The 12,914-nt window shown below is 39.2% G+C and overlaps 2 protein-coding genes across 5 annotated transcripts in view; one reads left to right on the plus strand and one right to left on the minus strand.

Moving 5' to 3' along the window:
* The window catches only part of thsd7ba (thrombospondin, type I, domain containing 7Ba), a 320,311-nt gene that overhangs the window by 264,809 nt on the left and 42,588 nt on the right, over positions 1-12,914 (minus strand). The window lies entirely within an intron of this gene.
* On the plus strand, positions 6,856-9,584 carry LOC125269618 (E3 SUMO-protein ligase ZBED1-like). The gene is made up of 2 exons (XM_048192549.1): positions 6,856-8,123; positions 8,739-9,584. The coding sequence occupies exons 1-2, from the start codon at positions 7,125-7,127 to the stop codon at positions 9,582-9,584; spliced, it is 1,845 nt and encodes a 614-aa protein (XP_048048506.1). The 5' UTR covers positions 6,856-7,124.

The raw sequence follows: 12,914 nt of genomic DNA on the forward strand, positions 1-12,914 counted from the left end.
ACTCCAAAGGATATGGCCTGTTCAATATTCCTTTGATTTAAATATATTCTGTTTTACCAAGTGCAAATATGTTTGCTTGCTAGACAGGTGTGCCTCAGGGATGGATACTTCAAGAAGGCTGTAATCATAGGGCAAGATTTTGTTCTGACATTCACGTCTTTGGTGTAAGGGTCGACTTCAGGACATCAATCTCCTAAAATCAAGTTGTAAAATGACTTTTCATTCAGAGGTCCAGATGTATTGTCATGATGGCTGCAACCAGCACTAGCAATGAGGCCCACCGTAAAACACCTTAAGTGGGTCAGCAGGAGTGTAATTTGGGGCAGGCTTTTAAAGATCTGTGTGTGGGTGGTACGATAGAGCCCTGCAAATCCCTGTGAGCACACTTAAAACAAAGCAAAGGATACGTATAATCATATATTGAACACATTAGGATTACAGCACATACATACAGCATATAAAACATACTTAAATGTCCCTGCAGAAAAAAACCCTGCTTAAATATGGTTTGCTGGTCTTAATTAGCTATTTTAAAAAGGCTATTTTAGCTATTCTCCCAACCTGGCCAGCTGGTCTTCAGCTGGCCTAGATGGCATCCCAGCACGGTCAAGCTGGTGTTTATCTGGTGTGCCAAATGAAAATTGCCCTAAACTCCTATAAAACTAGCCAACAGACTAGACTGACCAGACTGGAAGTGATCATAATTTGAACAGTACAAGACTGTAGAAATGCTATGGTTAAAAAAACAAACAAAAAAAAGAACTCTTAACTGGTTAAATGGCAAGTTCCCCTATTCTACAACCACATGTGTCTAACTCAGCTCCTAGATGCCCATTGTTTAATTAGGGTTGGAGCTGAACTTTGCAGGACACTGGCCCTCCAGGAGTTTGATACCACTGCTCTATAGAGGGTATGCAAGTGACGTCACCGTCGACCGTTACGACTGCGGTCACGTCCACTGAGAGGCAAAAGACTGAGCGGCAGCATTGGTTTTCAACGTGAATGTCGTGAGAAACACACAAAACACATCCAAAACGGAAAAGAGCTTTGTGATTTACTGTACAAATAGCTTTGACACAAACCCTGAGGTATATATTTAAAAAAAAATGCAGAAAGCAACAGAAAAAAAGCAAATGGATCACTGCAATTCACAGAAACAGCTGGACTCCAGGCAGAGAAACATGGATTTGCAGTTATCATTTTGTGTCAAATTGTTACATTTTGAGGTAAAATCATACCGTATATATTGTATTGTTATATATTATGTTGACAACTCATCAATTAAATATTTTCGATCTTATATTCTGTATAATTGGGTGTTTTTAAATAAACAACAATGACAAAAACTATACTATAAAACTATATATGTGGCTGCATGTCAATATCCATGGATTAGGTTTATTTGACAAGTTGTAAGGAACACATTCAATTCAAACCTTTAGTGTAATTCGTTAGTTTTACTCGCGTTTTCGCAGTTTCCTCTACTAAATCCAGTCACGCAGCAGGTTCTTTTGCCACTCAGTCCAGCTGAGGGAGCGCGTTTTCGGCGGGAAAGTGACGTCGTAAAACTGTAAATCTAAGATGACTTCAAATGATAAAAATGAGACAAAACAAGCTTTAAAATAAGCTAAAACAACTAAATAAAGATCTCTCTCATTTTTGAAGAATCTTTTAAACATTGTGGAGTCAAGACCACTGTTTTAGAGAGATTTTAGGGATTTATCAGCCCATCTAAAAGGGGTACTTCACCACAGACAAAATGAGCCTAAATAAAACTTGGCTGCCTATACAGGATGGTGAAAAAAAAATAAAAAAATAATCGGTGCTTCTTGACTAGAGAAAACCGAGGCAAATAGTTAGGAAAACCTCAACACGTAGTGCCTGGTCAGAACTGATCACATATCAACTACGATCCCTATACTTGACATCACACATCCTGCAATGGGACTATCACAGATGCACCAATTGCGATATCGATGCTAAAACAATATCTTGCAGCCATAGTTGGAGCTGAACTCTGCAGGACAGTGGCCCTCCAGGAGTTTGACACCCCTGCTCTATACAAAGAAAAACTATTTCATGTAATTTTAACAGTTAGCTATTTAAGCAGGAAAAAAATCTTTATAAACCAGGTGAACTGTTCATTTGATCAGTGATTTTTTTAAACTTGTTATACAATAGGGCCTGTTTATACCTTGTCATTTCATGTGCTTTCTCTGATTGGATAGCTATCTGATAGTAAAAACACCAGGTGTAAATGCCCACTGAAACACTTTCGAGTCAGATTTAAATTCGATCACTCAAACCAGGAAATGGTTTGAGATGCATTCCATATGAAACTGGACAAGTGTAAATGTCTTTGATCATGAAATTAGCTGATCATAAATAAAATGCACCTCGTATCTGTTGCTTTCATTAAAGTGAACTCATTTAAAAATTGCATATAACACAGGAATTAATTATATAATTTATATTTATTTTGCAGAGACACATTTATGTGGCCAAGTGTAAATGGAACCATTTTAAAGTCTTAGTTCACTTTCAAATAAAATTTTCCTGACAATTTACTCAGCCCCATGTCATCCAAGATGTCCATGTCCTTCTTTCTTCAGTCGAAAAGAAATTAAGCTTTTTGATGGAAACATTCCAGGATTATTCTCCTTTTAGTGGGCTTCAATGGACTTCACTGTTGCAGGTCAAAATTACAGTTTCAATGCAGCTTAAAAGGGCTTTAAATGATATCAGACGAGGAATAAGGGTCTTATTTAACGAAACGATTGGTCATTTTCTAAAAAAAAAATGACAACTGTATATGCTTTATATAAACAAATGATCGCCTTGCAGTTGTTCCGCCAATCCGCCTTCCGTATTCTTCAAAAAGCTTACGCTGTATGTCCTACGCCTTCCCTATTCTACTTACGGAAAAAATGGAACTGGCGCCGCGTTTGTTCCATAAGTTGAATGGCGGAACCACTTGCAATGCGATCATGTGTGTTTATAAAGCATATACAGTTGTATTTTTTTTTTTTTTGAAAATGACCGATCGTTTTGCTAGATAAGACCCTTATTCCTCGTCTGGTATACTTTAAAGCCCTTTGAAGCTGCACTGAAACTGTAATTTTGACCTTCAACAGTGGAGTCCATTGACTATAAGGAGAATAATCCTGGAATGTTTTCATCAAAAACCTTCATTTCTTTTCAACTGAAGAAAAAAGGACATGGACATCTTGGATGACATGGGGGTGAGTAAATTATCAGGGAAATTTAATTTGAAAGTGGACTAATCCTTTAACTAATCAGATAGCTATCCAATCAGTAAAAACACATGAAGTGACCAGGTGTAAACAAGCCCATAAACAGTGCAAATGAAAAGACTGACTAAAACGAATAAGTGAGAGAAAACACAGTGATGTAGCATAATGTTACTCAACTGCTAATCGCTGGAAAAAGACTGTTACTGGAAAAGCTACATGCAATTAGTGCCAGAGTGAAAAGAGAGACAAAAAGTTAAGAAAACGTCAACACCCATAATGCACTGGGAATGTTGCCATCCAAGCCCACTCCCACCAGTCTGCTATGGATTCACCTGACCAGTCAAATACTGCCTTGCTTTACTAGGAAATACTTCTTAGCAAACTTTTAGCCATAATGGTGTCGACTTGTATTGTTCCTGGGTTCAAGAATTAAAAAAATAAACATTTTGCGGGAGTGAGTTGCTTTCAATTTCCAGAGAAGGATCTAGCATGTTGTATGCTGTGGCTAAAGGCTGAAAAGAATCATAAATATGGAGAGAACGGCAAAATGGAAAATCTGAAAAATCTCTGTGTTTGTAGTCAACATTTCAAACTGGATGACTACGAACACAGTGTTTTAGGTCAAACGGAGGGGAAAAACTGAAAGAAACTGCCATTCTGTCAGTTACGCACAATCCCTCGAAGCAAAACACTATCGCGCACAGGTAAGAAATAGGGATGTCACGATTTTCGAATATTCAATTAGTTGATTTAATTATAGAATATCGAATAGGTTGTGAGATTGTCGTCTTAAAAAATCCTCATGTTTTCAAGGGTGACACGTTCACAGAGGGTGGTGAGCGCTGCCAATAACGCACCTAAAAAGCTGTCAATCAACTCTTAGACAACAGTAGAACACAGACTAGCGTGGCATATAACAGAGACGTTAAAACCAATGTTCACACGACACAAGTGCCGTCATTCAGGCTGTTCACAATGTTATAACGCGTTTAGGCAGCCTTAAATCAATATGGCTTGAGGTAGGCTTGCTGCGATAGTCGGTGTTCAGGAACAACACCGGTATCATCACTTGTCACCGCTCCCGAATTGGCACTAATTTGAAAGTGAAAGTAAAATCCCCTCGGTCATTCATGGTGCATGTCCACTGGCGGAGAGCGAGCGTTTTCAGTTTATTCATGTGGAAGCTCAACGCAGGAATTAATTGAAAACGCCCGCTCTGCTTCGCACCGTTATGAATGGCCGTGCGGATTTTACTTTCACTTATATTAATGAACATATTAATGTTTCAGCACATTACAATCATTATATGGCTTGAGTTAAAGGGATAGTTCACCCAAAAATGAAAATTTGATGTTTATCTGCTTACCCTCAGAGCATCCAAGATGTAGGTGTCTTTGTTTCTTCAGTAGAACACAAATGATGATTTTTAACTGCAACTGCTGCCGTCTGTCAGTGGTATAATGCAAGTCAGCGGGAACTTGGACTATAAGAGTAAATAAAACACGACAGACAAATCCAAATGAAACCCTGCGGCTCATGACGACACATTGATGTCTTAAGACACGAAACGATCGGTTTGTGCGAGAAACCGAACAGTATTTATATAATTTTTTACCTCTAATACACCACTATGTCCAACTGCATTCATCACTCGATTCGTTTGGTCTGATCGCGCTCTGACAGCGGCAGTGATGTCTCGCGCATATACTTCAATGAGAGCGAGACATCACTGCCGCTGTCAGAGCGCGATCAGACCAAACGAATCGAGTGATGAATGCAGTTGGACATAGTGGTGTATTAGAGGTAAAAAATTATATAAATACTGTTCGGTTTCTCGCACAAACCGATCGTTTCTTGTCTTAGGACATCAATGTATCGTCACGAGCTGCAGGGTTCGAATAATAATCGAATAATACCCAGCGATTTTCGAATATTATTTTTGCTTGAAATGCCCATCCCTAGTAAGAAAGCTGTAGCAATAGTGTTTTATTTTTACCATAATGCTGTTTTAAGAGTAGACAAAGTACAATACAATTTTCAGTGATAAACCTACCCTTATGATAACTGTTCTGTTAATAACTCTCTGTCGATTGGACTGTCTGTGGGCGGGGAAACAAAAATGTGTAAGTGCAATCTGAAGTTTTCACAAAAGCCCTTTAACTGTCAAAAGAATCTTGCTGACAAATGAATTTCTTGTGAATTTCTCAGTCCAGGTAACAGAGAATGCGTAAAAATTGTTAATTTACAACATATACTACTGACATTGTAACAATAGAAAGCGGGTTGAAAACCAGCTTAAAACTGGCTAAGAGCAGAAAATTAGCTTTTCCAGCACAGGTAGCATTGGTTTTCATAAATGTACATGTTAAAGTCATACCTGATATTATGGCATACAATCAAATATAAATGTAAAAAAAGATTTATATTTATCAATATCAAGATGCAGTGGTTCATATGAGGTTCATTGTTTTCCATTCCTCTCTGCGATTCATAACTGCATGAAAACCAATAGCTCAATAGGCTGTGCAGAGGTGAACCTATCCAGTGCCACAGCTCAATGCGTTTCACAACCAAATAAAAGTGTTCTTGATAAAAATAGTGAAATATATCCAAGCACCAGATATTTAATAATGTGGACTTATTAAATCTCGGCATCCTATGCAGAGAAACAGATGAGAGGGAGATCCAGCATTGTGTCATTCACAGCAATTTTTCCAGGAATGTGAGTGGGTCTGAGACAGCGCTGTCAATCTGACATTTTTCTCTCAAGTTCTCTCTTCGAGGGCAGAAAGGAATCCTCACTTGATTGCTTGCAAAAAATAAAAAATAAAAAAAAAAAATAAAAAAAAATGTATAATGAGCAATTTACTCTCAGTGTGTTTTTCTTCACACCAGCTTCTGTGCTGTCAAATGTGCATTTGTCTCTCACAGACCAATTAAAGTCCCTGTAAAGTCAATTCTGAGAATTCTTTCTAAACACTTTATAAAATGTTACAAATGTATTGCTGAAACACATTACAAAGACTGTGAATTGTGTAATGCTTAATTGTGAAGTTAGAGCATTAAACAGTTTTTCACCAAATGTCTGCACAGGATTTTTTGGGCGGAGCTAAAACGGGAGTCTGATGACACACTTGGACCCCCGAGCATAGCCCCTCCCCTAACACTATATAACTGTCGCTGACGCACCGAGCGTGGCGCCACCTCTAACGCTACAGCGGTTCACTTGCTCAATCTCGAGTGTCATTACAGTTATACAGCCCTTTGCACATTTAGCTAATAATGCCTTCGTCACGTAAATGCATATTACATGGTTGCTATAATACACAATATGCTCGGTCTCCTTATTTAAATTTCCTAAAACGATGATATGAAGGATTCTAAAGTGCTCGTTCTACACCGGATAATTTTACAAACTTTCATCAGACAGCTGGGATTCACAGATAATCCGCTGTTTTTGGTGAATGTGACTGAAAAGACCTCGCCCCAGACAGAGTCTCTCCCGTCCCGGCCTTCATCCTCCCGTCTCGCGGCACCGTCATTCTTCGACTCAACAACAGTCGGCAGTAGGCTACGTGCCCACCAATGAGTGTAATAGGCCTGGGACGGTTACCGCATTACCGCAATACCGCGGTCACGTGACGCCTACCGCGGGTCTAAACCTGTAACCGTCATCACCGCACAAAAAAAAAAAAAAAAAAAAAAAAAAAAAAACATACTAAAGCATAAAATACAGGCGGATGACTCATGAGAAAGCCAAAAAAGCAGGACCTCAGTTTTTAATTGCACGTGCTTATTCTGCTTAACACAATTCTCTCACGTGGTTGCGCAGCCGACAATTGCGCATTTAAGCTACTATTCCATCGAAACATGGCAGAGAGGGCTAACTTGGTGGCAAAGCCAAATGTCACGTCGCCAATATGGGGACATTTTGGCTTTGAACCCGATGAAAAAGGACTTCCAGGCAATTTTAATGAGCCCATTTGTAGAATTTGCTACAGAAAGATTCCGGTATCACGTTCAAATACGTCCAACCTGAGGACGCATCTTCGAATCCATCATCCGGCAACATTTGCTGCCCTTGGGAGCACAACAAGTGCTTCGTCTGAAGATCGGCCCACAACCTCAGGCCAGGGACGACAGCTGGGCATCGCAGACTCGTTTGCTAAAGGGACTAAGTACCAACGCGACAGCCATCAGTGGCGAACCCTGACGGATAGTGTGACTCGCCTCCTATTGGAGGAAAAGTTGCCATTTAACTTAGTCGAGAAACCAGCCTTTAAGGCGATGCTACTGGCCTTCGACAAACAATATGTCCCCCCTGACAGAAAATACTTTTCAAAAAAGGCAGTACCAGAGAAGTATATGAAAATGAAGGACAGTTTGACACGCGAGTTAAAGGACGCTGACCATTTTTCTATCACAACAGATATGTGGTCAAGCGTTAACATGATGCCCTATATGAGCGTGACAGTTCATTACCTGAACACCAACTGGGAGCTGAAGTCAAGGTGTTTGGAGACATCCTTCATGCCAGAAAGTCACACAAGTGATAACCTCTCCGAGGCTCTGCGATCAGCTCTTAAAGAATGGTCTCTGGATGAGAAGAGGTTGGCTTGTGTCACTAGTGATAACGGAGCAAACATTGTGGCTGCGGTGAGAAAACTTGGATGGGGATGGCTACCATGCTTCGGCCACAACCTCCATTTAGCCGTCACTAACTCCATGAACGCAGAAAAAGAACGCACTGCCCGGGCCATGGGTTTGTGTCGAACGCTTGTGAACGCTTTCTCCCATAGCTGGCAAAAGAAGCAACGGCTTCAGAAAGAACAAACTGAGCTGGACCTGCCTCAGCACTCCTTAGTACTGGTAAGTTTGAACTCTCTTCCAACTCTGTTTTTGGAAAGATTGACTACAAATAGGCTAGGCCTGCGAGATTTAATTCAATATAATCAATAAATAATCTATTGTAGGCAATTAAACATTTAAGTATGTGATTCTGAAATTCCATTTTCATTAAAAGGCCATCGAAAAAGATATCCAGGCTTACAATCACGGCAGTGTGACACTTTGTTAAATTAAATAGCATTCGTTAAATTATAGCCTTGAACCACACTGAGACCAAAGCGCACACGAGATATAGGCTAAATAAATATAAATATGTAAAAATATATAATATAAATAATATTTATATATATTATAGATTTTTAAATATTTATATTAATTTAGCCTATATGTCTACATATTTATATTAGGCCTACTCTATATGCCTTCGTTAAATAGCCTTCATTAACCACTGAGACAAAAAAGCGCACACGTAATATCTATATAAATATTAATATAGCTAAACATGTACAAATATGTAATATAAAATATAAATCATATTAAATATAATTCATATATTATATAAGTAATATAAAAATATGTAAATTTAAATAATGTTAAAGCAAAGTCTATCCTAAATGTGTTTTAATTTGTTCACAGGATTGCCCCACCAGGTGGGGAACAAAGCAAAAAATGATTGCGCGCATTCTTGAACAAGGCCCTGCCATTCGGAGGGTTTTGGATGACCGGCGCACACAACACCTAATTCCGACGTGGCAGGACATGGAGGTCATGGAATCGGTGAATGCAGCCCTGAAAAAAGTTGCCGATTTCACGGATGCACTGTCTTCTGAGCGAGCAGTGACTGCATCCTCTTTGAAACCGGTGCTGCAGCTAGTCACCGAGGATCTGCTGCTCCCCGCTGAGGAGGACACCCAATTGACGCGCAACCTGAAAGAAAAAATGTCTGCCGTTTTGATGGAAAAATACAGTGCACCCTCAACTCAACAGCTATTGGCAAAGACCGCGTTTGTCGACCCTAGGTATAAGGACATTGACATTTCTGACGAGGTGAAGGATGAGCTCATGCAGGAGATGATGAATGTCCCCGAAGAGCAGCGTGATGACGGTGATGGAAAGGGAGCAAGTGCACCCAACCCTCCCAAAAAACCGAATCTGGCTGACTTACTTGGGGAAAAAAAAGAAAAAACATCTACTCCGACCCCCAAGAGAATTCGTGTAGACACAGAGATCAGAAGGTATTTGCAGGAGGAAGCCCTGGATTCCCACGCAGACCCTCTTGTCTGGTGGCGGGACAATAGTGTCCGATTCCCTCTGCTTTCCAAAGTAGCCCGAAAATATATGACCATTTGCGCTACAAGCATTCCCTCAGAACGTGTGTTCAGTGCTGCAGGTAACGTCGTTACGTCTTTCAGGGCCTCCCTTAAACCTGACAAAGTGAACATGCTAGTTTTTCTAGCAAAAAATATGAAGGCTGGGATGTAAACCATAGCGCCTTTCGTTTTGCCAGCACTTTTTTTCAGACATAATTTCTGTTCTAAATGTTCTTATTCTAAATGTGAAATAAATGTTAAATAAATGTGTTCCTTATGCTCAATTGCCTTAGCCTCTGTGTGCGCAAAAGTCGTTATAGTTTAAGTGATTGTTTGATGACGACGACTGTAGCCTAATCTGAAGATAAAAATATGGAAAATAAACATGCAAATTAATATCTATTACTGATCAATACGATAAATAAAAATGTGTTTGTTTGTCTTTATGATGCTCTATCTTCAGATCTCTGTTGTGAATTGCGATCAGATCTGATATCGCCCCCAAAAAATATGAAGGCTAGGGTAACCTCGCCTATTATTTCGTTTTGCAGAATTTTTATTTCAGACATCATTCCATTTCTGTTCTAAATGTTCATGTTCTAAATGTAAAAAAAAAAAGTGAAATAAACCTGTTCCTTATATTCGTTTGCCTCCCGTGTGTGTGCGAAAGTTAAAGTCCATTGATCACGGTGGTTGGTTGGGGGGGGGGGGGATGGGGGGGGGGTTTGCGGGTTGCGGTTTACCGCAATACCGCGGGAATTTATTGCTTTTCAACCGCGGTAAGAAAAATTCAATACCGTCCCAGGCCTAGAGTGTAAGTTGCCGAGTTGCTTATGTTATAATTAGTAGGTAGTCCACAGTAACTCTTTTAACTCCACAGTAAATTTGCAACCTTCTAAATGATTCTTTTTATATGCATCAGTATGTTTGACTCATTAGACTCAAGTCAGTTGAGATGGCAGCTCTTCAGCGCCGACAGCAGACACGCCCCCAGCGTTTGAGAGCAGAGAGCGCTGCCTATTTTTTCGAGATTTTGATAACTTATTTCATTTACTTGCAGATTTTTTTAATCATTCAAATATGGCTGGGTGGTTAATAACACATTTTTCTGCGGTGTGACAAACTCAGAACACATACTTTAAAATGACTTTACAGGGACTTTAAGGAAATGATACATGACAAACACATGAACTTGAAATCCATCTAATTGCACGTCATTTTAATTCTAGGATTTCCACAAGCATCCTTGATTCTAGAGAGAATGAGGGAGAGAAATGAGCTTGGCCTTGTAAATTAAAATAACGCATTTTATACCCCAAGTGAGGCACGGGGCGTTCGCCTCACACTGAAGGAGCAAATATATTTCCTTCCCTTCACTTCGAGCAGGGAGAAATATTGTTTAATCAATGGCACAAAGAACTTTGGCCACCTCAGCAGAATTCCCCCACCCACTTTTGACTGAGCATGGATGCCGTTTATCCCCTAACTCCATCTTTGATGTCTCAGTGTAGGTCAGTGGTCAAGAATCAGACCAAAGTCACTTCCTCTGTTGTCAAAACCAATCAGAGGTTAGAACCCAACACTGGCCTTTAAAGGGGACATATTATTGAAAACGCCTTGAGGATGAATTATCGAAGAGCAAATGTTTTTAATTAGGTATGTTACTTTATTAGTAATTGTTTTGCTTTGCTGTCCATCTTAGCCAAGACATTTCTGTAAAAGATATTTTTAACATTGAGAGGTTTCTCACAAAATCAAATAAATATCAATTCAATTCCAAATTCAGCTCCAAATTCAATTTAAGCCCCATTTACACTAGTGCGTTTTTGTTTTAAAACACTGTTTTAAAATGAAAACAGTCCTCGTCTACACTGGAGTTTCCACAGCATTTCAGAAACGATCTCCATCTACACTACACGGCCGAAGCACACTGGGCATGCGCGTACAAGTGTAAACAGTTGTCTCTTGCACATAAAGGCAGCTGCGGTATTAAAAAAAAAAAAAAAACCTGTACAATGGCTGCTAAAAATGACAAAACCAGCAAAGATTTCAGTTCAGTCTCCATGTTATTGTTTACACGGTCATCAAGGATACGCAGAGAGAATGTAGGCAGCCACGGCATCATTTTCAAAAGTCTCAGTTTTGGTCCGTTTATACTGAAACACAACCCCAGCTTTTTCAAATTAAAATGTGGTCTGCAGCATTTTCAAAACTCTCAGTTTTCGAGGTTCGAAAACGTCAGCGTAGTGTAAACAACAGGCGTAAATGTGCGCTTGTGCGCTTTCGTTTTGAAATGCACTAGTGTAAACAGGGCCTTAATTCCAAATTCAATTCCAAATTCAAATTCGATTTAATTCCAAATTCAATTCAATTCACTTCCAAATTCAATTCAATTCCAAATTCAAATAAAATAATTGTACGTTACTGCTTCATCTTAATGCTAGCAAGTAAAAACATGCTGGCCCTCTGAATGAGACAACAATATTTTGTGTTGTATGATTACAAAAACTAAATAAAATAAAAAACTAAATTAAACAACATTTATTTTATTTGAGAAATGTGGGTAAAATAATAATGCATAATGTGCATGTTTTTAGCAGCATGGAACCTCATTGAAAAGATTTTAAAGTTACATTAGCCAAAACAGCCTGTTTAATTCTATAGGACAGAGATTGGGTGGAAAATTTTAACATAAAATCTGTGCAATAAACCTTGTCTAACATGATAAATGGACTTCAAGTAACCAAATAAAATGCTAGAAAAGTGTAGAATATTGCTCCTAATACTCCTAGAGTGAAGTTAAAAGCCAGACTAACAGCCTGAGCTTGAAGGCTTATCTCTGAGATGAAGACTGGCAAAAGATCTGAAGAATAAGAGCATCCATGCAAGGAAGGAACAGTGCATGATGGAGAACACCACTCAAAACAGATATGTAATCAGCGCTCAGGGGGATTTAAGACTGGATGCTCAAAAAACGCATGGAAAGTGTCACTAAGCACTGAAACAAATTAGGTTCTAATCCGTTTCTTTGAAGGGACTCTAATTAGTCCTCCAATTTCCTCTCACATCAGAACAAAAAGTGCTTCATGATGTAACATGATCTTGTTTAATGTAACATGCTCTGGCAAGATTGTTTTCTCCATGGTGACAGATGGCCTGCATGTAGAAAAAAGGGCTTCTCATTTGCTTTTCACATTAAAAACCTATTATTCTTCCCAAATCGACATATGACAGCGAACAATTTGAGCCTTTGTCCACACAATAAAATACCCTGTAAAGTGTCACAGTTCAGATGGAAACAAAGGCAACATCATGTACATAGAGAAAGTATATTTTAAGCTGGCATATCTTGATTGAAATCTAGAGTTTGGATTTTCTAAATGCCCTTTCCCTTTGCGGAGGCAATTTCCTTTGGAAATTGTCGGCAGTAAATATGGTTAATGTGCTGTGCCTGCACTTCGCTCACACAGAGAGTTGAAGAAGCCTGACATGAGTTATCTGT

This window comes from Megalobrama amblycephala, linkage group LG6 (genome assembly GCF_018812025.1).
Source record: "Megalobrama amblycephala isolate DHTTF-2021 linkage group LG6, ASM1881202v1, whole genome shotgun sequence".
Classification (NCBI taxonomy): domain Eukaryota; kingdom Metazoa; phylum Chordata; class Actinopteri; order Cypriniformes; family Xenocyprididae; genus Megalobrama; species Megalobrama amblycephala.